The 14,175-nt window shown below is 32.4% G+C and overlaps 1 protein-coding gene across 1 annotated transcript; it reads right to left on the bottom strand.

Annotated features, from left to right (window-relative positions):
- Positions 1-2,033: 2,033 nt before the first annotated feature.
- LOC126777577 (uncharacterized) lies at positions 2,034-13,884 on the bottom strand. Its single transcript, XM_050500643.1, has 6 exons — positions 13,839-13,884; positions 12,278-12,454; positions 6,446-6,605; positions 3,774-3,947; positions 2,452-2,618; positions 2,034-2,177 (listed from the first exon to the last, which is right to left on the bottom strand). Exons 2-6 carry the CDS (start codon positions 12,446-12,448, stop codon positions 2,034-2,036), a joined length of 816 nt encoding a protein of 271 aa, XP_050356600.1. The 5' UTR covers positions 12,449-12,454; positions 13,839-13,884.
- Positions 13,885-14,175: the final 291 nt, after the last annotated feature.

Here is a 14,175-nt window from a genome sequence, read left to right as displayed (position 1 = left end):
AAATTTGCGTTTAAATCTTGTATTAAATAAATCACATCCATATAACATACATCCATGGCGAAAACCAAACCGCGTCGGCTAGGTAATTAATATCATTGGAATGGATTGTTTTTGATTAAACTTCCCACCTGTCCTTTTCACACTCACTTATTGTACCATCCTTTGTCCCTTTCAAACTGTGAAAGAGCAATTTGATTGACGCTATTGCATCGAACTGGATAGTATTTACTTTGTAAAATGTAATTTGTCTTTTCATTTGAACCCTTTGTTTGAAGTTCATTATTCCTTTGAAATAATTAGTTGAATAAACAAAGTTTTGCTCTTCTAAAGTTAATAAGACAACGCGAAGACAGAAATTATTTATAGCGTTATATAAGTTTTTGTAATACAATTTATTTGTCGGCTACTATTTTTTTTTACTTATATGTATATGGTAGTGGAATTCAATTCCGACCCAGATATTCAAATACAGTAATCAAACTTAAACTATGTCCAGATTGTAAAGTGAAAATGAATTTTAATTTATATATAAATTCATACACAATTTGCCTTAGACGAATAACGAAATTATGTATATGCTTAAATTCCCTACATTAAAACCAGAAAACATATTTTGGTAATCATTTTGCAATTCATTATTTCCACAACATTTTTAAAATTCATTTCTATATATATTTATATAGGTACACAAACAGAATACAATCGGGACATACAATAAAATTACAAACTTATAAAATTTTATGCTACATTACATTCCTAAGCATATGCGATAGTCGAAGCGTTTACGAAATTTGATTTCGTCTAAATTATTCAAATCAAAGTAAACACGATCCCGCAGCCTCTCCAATCCGTGCCGAGGACGGCCATCGCAGTGGCTTTAGTGGGTAAGAATCCCACATAACCCAGTTCCCCCCTCCCCATGGGAGCTGTGTACCTTTCTGAGGGTATCCAGTGCGTGAAAAAAAAGACATACGTAATTTTGATACATTTCATATAATTCCATTTGTAAGGCTTTCTTATACTTATAAATAAACCACAAAATTACATAATGTATCTTTACTCAAAGAAAAACTATAACATTTGAAAGCTACCTCTGTATTATATATATTGTAAACAACCAACACTATTGTTGCATTACCTATAAAACAACGCGTTTAATACTCACAGTCGACCGAAGGAAGTTAATTAAAATCAACACCTCACAGAAGCAAAACCACGCCTCAAATTGGAAATTTCATAAATACTATTAAGTTAAACAAGATCTCCTATAAGCGAAGTTTGCTGATAAAACTGGACGTCAAACATCGATATCAAACAGTTTGTTTCGTCATTTTAATGAGATTTAGATAATATCGCGTTATTTTGAAAGTTATATTAAATAAGTTATTTTTCTTCAATATCTAAACGGATCTCATTAAAAAGTTTCGAAACAAAAAACTTTGATAATGACATCGGGACGAGACCGCTGCTATGACGTAGCTTAATTAAATCGATGTGTTATTAACATTTATTACAAAACAATTTGAATTTTGAATTAAATAACTTTTTATTGCCACTTTATTTTCATAATGGCGACAATGTAATTTAATTAAATAGTAAGAAATTGAGTTTATAATTCATCTCGTGCTAGTAGGTGGTAAAGGAAAACATCGTGAGTATATGCGTCTTATTTCACTGAAATTCTGCCACATGTGTATTCCACCAACGCATTGGAGCAGTGTTGTTGAATAAGCTCTAAACCGTCTTCTTTAAGAAAAAAAGGAGAGGAGGCCTTACCCCAGCAGTGAGACATTCACAGGCTGTTACTTTAAACTAGTAACTTCCATTACCCGCTCACACACGGTTAGTAATTATTTTATGGGACAATGTCCGCTTTTACAACGGGATCATAAAAAACGTTCAAAAATATTACTGGCATAAATTCTAAATTACTGGAATTGTCATATCTCGTTTACAGCCAAACAATAAATAATACGACGTTTTTTAATATACTTTATTTACCAAAGGCCGAAGAGAAGAAATAAAAGAAGATTTCAGTCTTCGTCCTCCTCAGCAGGCTGTATGTTAAAGCGTGAAGAGGCCTGAGGTTTCAATTCTTGAGGCTCCTCGACGGAGGGGATCCTATACGACATCAGCGCTGCCCCATAATTACCAACGCCGGTATCCCAAAATACTATCTGTAAGCACAAGGCTATTGATTAAAACCAATTAATAAAAAAACAAAAAACAAAAAAACAATATTTAATTTATATCAGTTAAAGATATTTTTTTTTGTTTTTTGTCAATTAGATTTTTCTATATATTTGCATGTTAAGTGAGCCTGTAATTGGTATGGTACCTTAACATTATTTTTATATACAAATTAAAAATGTATTTCTTAGTATATAACGTTGTCTTCCTAATAAATAACACTTGAGGCCAACCAAATACATTACAAAATACTTGACTCACTTGTTCATTGATAAGGTATCTCACATAATACAGCTCACGGTGTTTTTCAAAACCAAGTTCATCTGCGATTTGTTGACTCCGGCTTGTTGTGAATATACCCGTAACTGCTGGAACACTAGCGCTTGCGCTGAGAGCTACTGCCGCCTTTAACATCTCCTTTCCTATACCTGAAAGAATCTGATTCATATTATCCTCCTGACCAATTTCGACCATAGCGACCGTTCTCGAGTAAGATTCACCGGAGAAAACGTTCGTGAAAAGTCAGAAAGTGATATGACATTGATCATAATAATCAATATCATCAACATTTCAAGAATACCGTACCGTAACAGCCTGTGTATGTCCCACTGCTAGGCTAAAGGCCTCCTCTCTTCTTTTTTGAGGAGAAGGTTTGGAGCTTATTCTACCACGCTGCTCCAATGCGGATTGGTGGAATACACATGTGGCAGAATTTCAGTGAAATTAGACACATGCTGGTTTCCTCACGATGTTTTCTTTCACCGTAAAGCACGAGATAAATTATAATCACAAATTAAGCACATGAAAATTCAGTGGTGTTTGCCCGGGTTTAAACCCACGATCATCGGTTAAGATTCACTCGTTCTTACCACTGGGCCATCTCGGATACAAGAATACACGCAACAAAATATTTAAGTTGGTTGTCATCATTGAATAACGTGACACATCATGTGTGAGTAATTAAGAAAGTTTTTATTATGTATATTTTTTATAGCGGGGCTCTGTTAAGCTCGACAACTAACGAGATATTTATCATACCATAAAATGTTTGAGAAGATAATGATCCAACACAAATTTCATAAATTTAAAGCAAACATTGAAGAGCCAATAATAAATCAAAATATAGTAATATAATATTCAAGGTAAAAAATCATGAAGATAGCAGTCACTGATTTTCGCATAAAGCATTTATAGTGAACATTTACTGAAATAAACATCCTGTGTCTCCTTGATAGAATCATTCCAGTAGTGATACTTGGTAGTCCGGCTTTGTGTAAGTCCGTCTACCGTGGTACCACCCACTTATCACATATTCGCCGCACAGTAATACTTTAGTTTTGTTGTGTTCCCGTTGAAAGGGTGAGTATGGCAGTGAAAATGGTAAGTGGTGGATGGCAAATGGTGGTGACCACTTACCATCAGGTGGCGCATTTGGCTGTCCGCCTAGATATGATATAAAAAAGTGATGAACCACTGTTGCTTCGTCATTTTTTCAAACCGTTTTTTATCTTTTTTTGTATTGTCAATTAATAATAGTAAAAAATGATTTTAAAAAATCAAATAGAATAAAATTCATATCTTACCTCTATGTCGGTATCTTGATTTCAAAGCTAGAATATAAATCTTGAAAAAGCGTTTCACACCAAGTTTATCAAACAAATCAACAGGTGTTTCTAAATCTTTATAGAATTTCATCACGGTTGTGTATTTCTCGTTGTAAGTTATCTTGACTCGACTAAACGTTCGTGTGAAAGCGTCTGAAATGAATTTTTTATTTATTTATAATATTTAGAACATTTATTTAGATTGCCTTCTGCATTCATTTGAAACTGGTTGAAATAAAATTTAAATAATGAATCCAAAGCGCGTGTAACTTAATACACGTGACATAAATGAAAAATTAGTGCGCTCAAAATGTTTTCGTCAAATATAAAATAGAAAATTACTGTAGAATTGTAGATTATGTTAAATTATATATATTTTTTTATATATATTTGTCAATTATATATAAAGATTACAATTGATATTAATTCATTTTGAATATCAATTATACTTTTACAAGTACAATGTGAATATTATCTGTAATTTAAATTAAATGCAAATTCGATTGCTATAAAGCTATTGTTGTAATAACTCACATCATGCATAAGTGTTTTATTTTACGTTCCTCATAACATACAAGCATAAGCTTTATCCGTTTTTATTTAATATGCCGTTTTTCACAGGCATTGTGTCACGTCAGGTACTGAAGGGGCAACATTGAACTTAAAACGAATTCACGTTAAACATGCCCGATTTTAGGAGACATTCACTAGCAAGACTCAGCAATACTCTTATTTAGGGTTGGCAACTAGAAAGTAGTGTTAAGAAAAAACGCTAGATTTTTTTACTGTAGAGCATTATTTGATATACATAGTTAACTTTTTTTCGATCTTAATCTCTACAGACGTGTTGTATATACCATGTATTTGGTGTACCTTCGTATTGTTCATTTGAGTTTAGTTGTTTGATGTGCCTGCATGTTCCATAGTCAATATCAAGCGTTTCAAATTTCGAACATGGTTATGTTCGAAAGTTATCTAATAAGCGCATTGTCTTTATATTGACTTCGACTATTTGCTATATGTAAATTCGTTCACGCCTACCCAATTTTTGTATCATCAACCGAAAAAATATCATGACGTATCAGCCCACCTTTTACTCGTCCCTATTTACGATAACAACAACTTTCTTTAATACAGACGTACCCTATAGACTACTTTGAATCCAATTTATGTACAAATTGCTCGATCCATGTCTATGACGGTTAGCGTATGCTATTTTTTTTAAATTTATCATAAATATGAACCGGTTTGTAGTGTATATGATCTATGTTTCATTATTTGGCATATTATGTTGGTTGTACTGGTCTAATAGGGTATAAAAACTATTCTGAATGAGATTTTATTTGATATACGCATTACAATGCTTCTCTCATCTCATTGAAGCAAAAAATATTAAAGTTGTTCAATTTATTTAAGACATTAAGAAAATCCAAAGCCCTTTCGCAAGACACGTAATATAAAGATTATTCAATACCAAGAACTTATTAGTAAATATAATTAGGGATGTACGCATTTTATTTAATATAATATAATTTAATTTAATAAATCAAGTCAATTTCATTGAATAATGAAATTTGTAAAATTCGAAATAGGTTTTAGTTTTAATTTTATTTAAACCATTTTATAGATCTAATTTCAATTTAATTTAACTTCAAATATTTTTTTATAATCTGTATCTACTAACTTAATCTTAGTAAATTGTAACTTACAATTGTATGAATTTTTAATCTGAAATAAATGATTATATTTAGTTTTAATGTGATTGCTATCTCTCTTAACTTGTACTGAACGTAAAATCCTAAAGCTGAATCGGAATTTCTTTTTCGTATGCAGTAAAAAGTTAGGCTCGGAGCAGTCAAGGAACCCGCCTGTAATGTTACGACCGACACAGGAATCGAGTTCTATGCGAATCGATACAATTGATACGCAAATAGATTCCGAATAGTTGCGGGCCTGGGAACAGTTTTTATAAAAACATTTGTTGATATTCAATGACATTTTTCGTTCTATAAACAAAATTTATCGCTTTGCTTTTTCTAATATATTGAATTGTTGTCAACTACTCAACTTTCGAGATAAATTTTATTGATTGTATGTATAATATGCTCCAGTAAAGGTAATGCGACGTTCGCGATAAATATTGAAATGCTTCATAACATCAAAAGGAAATCTGAAAGGAGTAAGACATTTGACTTACTTTTTATTGTAATATTTACTTTTATTTTTACAATTTTTACTTTTTATTATATACTTTTAAGTTTGAGTCCTTATTTTATCTAAATTAAATTCCAACAATATAAATTATCTAAGCGAATACAATTTTGAAAAAACTATCCCGGTAATGCTGCTGCCGCATATGGTATGCATTAAACTACGGTGATGAAAATTGTTACTTTTTTCAGCGTGCGTGAACCAACTTCTATGCATGATAAATCGCTCTGTCATTTCTAATGGAACGAACGAAGTCTTTCGACGTTATACCAAATCTAATTTGAGTTTTATACCTAATCTAAATTGTGCACGGACAATTTCTTATTGCGTAAAACGTATTATGTAAAAAATGCTTTTTTATTTAACATTTTTCACACACACGTTAATTTGATTCCAAATTAAGCTTAATAATAAAATTAATAACAGTAATATTAACATACTTTTCTCCTGTATTCTCATAATGAGTACTCCAACAAGTTTGTCAGTGCCTTCCTTAACAGCAGCTATTGACATTTTATCCTTCATCCAGATCCTGACATTGTGGACGAACTCGTCCACCCCCTCTTTATCATCGGATATTTTCAGAGACCTGTATGTTAGCTAAAAAAAAATTTTTATATTAATTACGTATAAGCAACAACTGTGACGTCATTATAAATTAAGATTATTTATTATCGCTTAGTTCTGCCTCGTTGGTTAGTGGCTAGCGAATAAAGCGGTGAAAGTTCAAATCGCGGGTGTTTTTTTTTTTTTTTTTATATAGAAAAGGAAGGCGGACGAGCATATGGGCCACCTGATGGTAAGTGGTCACCAACGCTCTTAGACATTGGCATTGTAAGAAATGTCAACCATCGCTTACATATCCAATGCGCCACCAACCTTGGGAACTAAGATTTTATGTCCCTTGTGCCTGTAATTACACTGGCTCACTCACCCTTCAAACCGGAACACAACAATATCAAGTATTATTAGAATATCTGATGAGTGGGTGGTACCTACCCAGACGAGCTTGCACAAAGCCCTACCACCAGTAAAAAGTAAGTGTTTAAGTAAGTAAGTGTTGCCTATAATACGTTATTTTCATGGATTTTTTGGAACGGTTGTTAGATCGGTATTCCACTTGTGAGACATTTCTTAATCTGCATTAAATTTATACTATCGGATTGTATAAGGAGGAAACTTCACGTCTACGCACACCTTCACGGAATTGTTTGTATATACCCAAATGAACAAAATTTTGTTTTTTATTATTTGGTTATGTTACTATTTCTTTGACAATTATTGCTTATTCCAGTATTGTTATGTGCTAGTTGCCCGTTTCCAGTTTTGTGACGTTTTATCCAAACAATGAGATGAGATAAGTATTTACGCCGCAGCATCTTAATTTCCCTACGTTGATGTAACTTCATACTTGTTCACGCACTAAATGTGACGCCAAGGACGACATATATTTTCTTAAATTGAGTCTAGTAATAGTACTTGAATACTAAACAACAGAATTATCTTAAAACCTCCTGCTAAGTACAAAGTCTAGAAAATATGAACCACTGAGTGCCCGTTATATCCAAACTGTACTGAAGAACTTAAGTTTTATACATGTTTAAATAATATTTAAAAGGTTTTATTACTGCCAAGTTAAGAGATGTAAAGGTCCCCAGGATAACGTCACTTCCATAATGTGTATCTAAGACATTATTCGTAAATATTTTCCATGAAAATTTATTCCTCTTAAGAAACAGCATAAAAATCATTTTACATGATGAAATTTAAATTGAAATTACCACAGGTTTAGCGGGTCCATTCTACTAAAAATAAAACTGAACAGAAATACTGACTTAAAAAAAATTTTGAGCGCATGAAAATTCGTGCAAGATATAAATGAAAATATTCGGCAATATTCGGTTAAGATTTCCTTGATCTAATCACTGGGCCATTTCCATAATCCATCCATAAATCCGAAAACTACATAGATAATATTTGTAAGTATTTCAAAGAATTTTCAAAGCGATCACATCGATTTAATAAATGCTGAACCGCAAGAAAAGCAGGTCAGACATCACGAAAGCAACACGAAACACTTCAGAACTTTCTATTTGGGTTACTATTAGGTGACGAGGTGGAGAGTTGACTGCCCCGTTTTCTTCTAGCTAGTTTATTAGGTAATGGGAACTTCAAACGCCAAGCCAGGTGAGAAGCGTCATCGAAGCCATCCGTCGTGATCAGCCTATGATGTATGGATGAGACAAGCGATGGTACTTTTGGCGAATACTTATGTAACATTGTGCGCGAATATGTGACCAGCGACTGTTCCAATATTGTCTTGAAGACTTGACAGCATACATTAAAAGGATTTTGCGACGCCTCCAATCATTATCAAAGATAGGCATTATAGAAGTTTTAGTAGAATATCTCACATAAGCCAGTCTACCCAGAAGCCGAAAAAAAGGTTTCTTAATCAATATTAAAATAGCAAATAGCATAACAAAATTTCGATGTTTACGTTCACACATATATACATGTCCTTTCAATGGCAGCTGAATAACTGACTAGCTACAACTTTATAGTCGACACTGCTCACGGTAATAGTAAATTTAATTAACTGCAAAAAAATATATACTGTTATATCAAACAATATATATTTTTTGCAAATGTATAACAAATTACCCGACTTTATTTTTAGCAGTGAAAGTTTACCTATGATGGTATGCTTTTGTTACCACAAACGCATCAGATATTAAATAAATAGCAATTCTTAGTATTCCTGTGTTCCGGTGTAAAGTGTAAGTGAGCTACAGACACAAGTGACATAAAATCTTAGTTCCCAAGATTGGTGGCACATTGTCGATGTAAGGATAGTTATTATTTCTTACGGCGCCAATGTTTATGGCCGTACATAAAATGCTACAAGTGCGTTCATACGTTTAATCTAATTAATCTTTTTTCGTTATGAGCAGCACATTTATATCTTAATCTTTTTGAATGTACCTATATCCGTATACATATATAGAATATAAATATATATATTTGATACAGTATGTTTTTGATTTATACATTATATTACTGGTGGTAGGGCTTTGTGGAAGCTCATCTGGGTAGGTGACACCCACTCATCAGATATTTTACCGCAAAACAGCAGTACTTTGTGTTGTTGTGTTCCGGTTTGAAGGAATTTGAAGGAGTGAGCCGGTGTAATTACAGGCACAAGGGATATAACATAGTTCCCACGGTTGATGGTGCATTGGCGATGGAAGCGATGGTTACCATTTCTTATGCCAATGTCTATGGGCGAGGGTGACCACTTACTATCAGGAGGCCCATTAGCTTCTTCTCCGCCTCTTGTTCGCCTGCCTCGATCACCTCAATTCGAAATAAAACGAATTATTTTTTAACTTAGCCTGAACGTACCGCACGCAATGAAACATTATTACAATTATTTTTGACTTTCGACAATATAAGCGGATTCTGTAAAGAACTAGCACGGTCATATATGGTTTATAATAAATGAGTTTCAAAGGAAACACGCTAAAATAAATCGTCTGCCCTTCGCAATAATGAATAAATTACTATGTCAAAAAGTCAATTAAGTTTTAATTCATCCGTGTCGAGGAAATCCTTTATTCGACGATTTAACAAAAGGAACGTTGACAATAGAATAACCTCAATTTGAAAACGTATTTTTCATTGAACGATATCCCTGAAAATAATTTAATTAAAAAGACGAAATATATTTGGCGAATTGATAAACTATATTGGATTTTGTAAAGGTTTATTAAAAAATTGCAAAGATTTCTGGAGTGTTTGAAATGTAATATTAAGGATTTTGTCAAGCCCAAACCGATTCTGAAGCGAGTTTCTTTATAAATGTATTTAAACGTGTAAATAAATTACAATTCACAACAAATCTATATAACATCGCAAGATACTACTCATTTAAATACGCGACGTTCATACTTTTAAACTAATTAAACTTTTTTCGTTATGAGCAGAATATATTATATATTATGTATATATGTGTAAATATGTATACAATACTTAATCTTTTTGAGTGTAACTATATCCGTAAAGGTACAAACTCATTATTACTCACTCTAGGATGGCTGGAAGAAATCTTTAATTTATAAATATCTTTAATTAATTATTGACATTTTTTCATAATAAATATTCTTCCACCATTGATATTAGCGCGGAGTGAACTCCAAATCTTCCTCTTAAAAAGGAAAGGAGGCTTTTGCCCAGTGGTGGGGCGTTTACAGGTTGTTTACTTTAACACATTCTCAACAATAAAATCAAAAATGTATTTAATTCGTATTAAAAACTAAACTAGAGAAATTCAGTATTCAAAAAACGTATCATAAATTATTCTATTCATAAATATGTATATGTCGTTAATTTTACGTCGCTGCATGCATATTCTACATTTCGATCATGTGTGTAATACGACGTCTAATAATGAGGCAGTTACGTCGACGTGGAATGCGAAATTAGGACTAATCATTGTCATGATGGCTTTCCTGATCTATGAATAGGCAAACTGCATATTATCTATGTATTCATCTTACAGGTATAATCTCGGAATCATCTATCTTCGAGGAAATGTAAGAATCAAAATACACTTTACAATTCTGGTAGTTCTGAACGCGCAAATCTCAAGACCTATCAAAACCAATTGAATCATTTAGATATTTTTGCGTTTTACAGACCATTTTTTTATTTATTTAACAATATAATCAAGCAAATAACAATTAAGTTATGGCACTACAAAAACCACGAACGTTTATCTTGAGTGCCTTTCCGTCTATAGGTTTACATACAACATACTCTATAATTGTTTTAAATAATACATCTTTAACTTAAACTTAATATTCGTATTACTTATTTCTTGTCTTGTTCTGTTATCTAAGTTATTTATTAAGCGAGGAATCATGTAATATATGGTACGCTGTCCGTATTTATTGGTACTTGAAACAATTCCTATTTATTCTTGTGTCACCCAACGGGTTTTTATATTAGGCGGGAAGTTATTCTGAAAATCTGTATTGACGAATTGTTCTTTCAAAATATGATACATAACTTTGTACTGTATGGGTATTATTTGACAATGCTTTAAAATTTTTACGTTCGTCAAATTATTTATTAAGATCTAACAACATCACGCTTCGATTCAGTGTACCGTATACCATAAGTATGGAAACGTATACCGCGAGTGAAACCGCAATGGATAATTAGTCTTATTATACATATATTGCGAAGTAATAAAAACAATTTTATTTGTATTCTTGGTGAAGGCGTTCACGCATCGTTAAATCGATTAAGCTGAAACTTTGTATGTTGTTCGAACGTGCGTGAAGGCTTTCTGACAACGTACCATCAAGGTATAAAGTATAGGAGGTGCGAGAGATGTATCGAATAAATAATGCGGGTTTGTGGTAAGTCTAACACACATGTGCTAGAAATTCATATGACACATAAAGCTTCCTACGGTTTAAATTCTCGTATTCTAGACACTGGGCCACTTCGGCTTGACTAACCTACTAAACCTTTAGTAAGATTGTTTTTCATCTCCCCTTTAAAATCTTTAATTAAATAAATTTAGATAAAGCTACGAACGGTCGCTCTTTTTCCGACAGTTATTTAATTAAACATTTGGAAAATTCCCGCAGCGTTTCATTGATTGCTTTTCATTATTTTATGGATTTTATTTCAAATAGTACAATACGAGTTTGAGAGACGAGATTGCCCATTGGCTAGAACCACGTGAACCGTAACCGACAATTGGAGGTTTAAATCAGCGCAAGCTGATTTTTCACGTGCTTAACTTTTGTTTATGATTAATCATGTGCTTGGTGGTGACGTTAAACTTCATGAGATAAAACAACATGTATCGAATAAAAATTTACCATACATAAATCAATCGTCTGGATTAATGTATCCACTGATCCGGATTGTAGCAGCGTGAAGGAATAACCTCCATTCCTTTTCTTTCTAGTTCCAATGTGCGGACAACATACCATAAGGTTGGCTCATTTGCAAATTTGGCTGCGTAATTTTTTTCTCCTGACCACATTTAGAAGGCGACAAATTTCATGGACCAGCCAGCTAGCTAACTGGCTAGCTAGCTAACTAGCTACCGGTGCTGGTCGAGGAACTTGAAATATGCGACTTCATAAGTTAGATACTGGTCTTCAGACCAACGAGGCAGTTCATTTTATTAACAAGACTACTCCAATTATTAGAAATAAAATATATTTAATCTTTATATCAAAAATATTTACCTCCTCAGGTAAATAATGATTCTTTAACAACCTCACTGCATCGTCGTAACGTTTTTCCTGCAGGTCTTCAAAGCGTACTCCGCAGGGCACTCGGCCCCAAATAGACGGCGCTTTAATTCTCTCCTCCAATAACTTCATCTTCTCAATTTCTGCTTCTGCACTTTTTGCCATGATTCACTGAAAAGCGACAAAGCTTCTTAAAACAGACCTATTCATTTCAACTTGTATAATGAGAAATTGAGTTGGTTTAATTGTTTGTTTATTATACACGTGCCGAGAGATATAGAAAAAGACAAAGGATTTTTAACATCTGCTACCAAAAAAAAGTGCTGTGCGCTAGCATTTTTTATATACTTAACGGAAACTAGCTAATGGCTGAGGGAATGCTATAATTCTAAAGCTTATGCTTACGAAACACACGCGTACTCTATAACCTCTTTAGTTATCTGATAGCAATCGGATACGATCGCAAAGATATCAATCGTAGGATCAATAGATCTATGTGCTTTCCGAGAAATACGCACAATTTTCCAACTACAAAATCCTATTAACTGTGTTAGGCGGGCCCGAGATTTGATTCTCAAACAATTTGACTGCAGAATTTGTAGCCGTACAAGGCACAATCATCATTACCATATCAAAGTAGTCCGGAAAAAATTAAGGCCTCAGCGCTTTTCAGAAACACTGACAAAACTATAACAGATATACCTATAGTTTGTATATTGTATGAAAGATTTGTCTAACTTTTTTTTTATATTTGTCAAGAAAAATATGTGCGATCTGTATTTTAATTATTGATAAATCAGGGAAACGATTTCTTTGTTCAAAAACAGTATGTGTTTTGATGTTAATAGTTAGTTTAGTAGTTTTTACTTTAAAAAAATAAATGATTTTGAATGTAAGTTATATATTATTGCATTTTAAATAGTTGGTAATTTTAATTGTATATTTTACATTATTACGAATTTTACTTACTTTTTATTTTCATGAAAACGGCACTTCGCATTTTGACATGAGTCTTAATATTATGATTGGGGATCAAATCTTTATCAAACACAATATTTCCCAAACGCTTGGTACTGGATAAAGTTATAAACTATTTCATCTTACTACTTGTACACTATTTGAATATTTAATTAAATCGAACTAATCCCATAATAATTTAAGAAAGTTTTTTCTATAGCTAAAAGTACGTTTTAAGTTATTATACCTTAAATTTTTATTTTTAGAACATTCAAATATATGTTGCAGCTTTATTTATATATTTAGCGGCTTTTTTTAAACACTGATATCGCTTTTTCTATCATTATTGGTTATCCATTCGAAAAAAGAAGACACACTTTTTATCTAATCATTCGCTAAACAATTAGTAATTCCGTTCCGTTCACGATTCACTTTAATTTCCTATTCGTTTAAATTAATAGTTGTCGTAAATTCGAATCCCTTATGCAACCTTTCGATAATAATCTTCTCTAATATTGAAATTTATAATTCAGTCTTACCGATATATAATCTAGAATCCTCGCCAACAACCTAGGTACCCGAAACTTTCGATGCTTACCTTTGATCTAATCTGTAACAACCTCTATATTCTAGGTAACTACCACCTTTATAACTTATCTAATCAAACTTGACACGGCAATTTCGTAAACTGATTCTAATTCTTCGTAATATCTAAATAGGTTAAAAAACAAATATAATTGTTGTTATTGTTGACAAGAGATAAATTGACATCGAAACATTTGACGCAGATTATATAAAACTTTATTTAATATTGTTGGCTGAATAGAGAAAATCAGTACCTGAATATATATATATTCTTGTAGTAGTCTTTATGATGATAAATATCAGAGGAATTTCATTAATATTTTTTTCGTTTTTATTTGGCAAACATTCTT

This window comes from Nymphalis io, chromosome 23 (assembly GCF_905147045.1).
Source record: "Nymphalis io chromosome 23, ilAglIoxx1.1, whole genome shotgun sequence".
NCBI lineage: Eukaryota > Metazoa > Arthropoda > Insecta > Lepidoptera > Nymphalidae > Nymphalis > Nymphalis io.
This window is presented reverse-complemented; position numbering and strand designations above follow the sequence as displayed.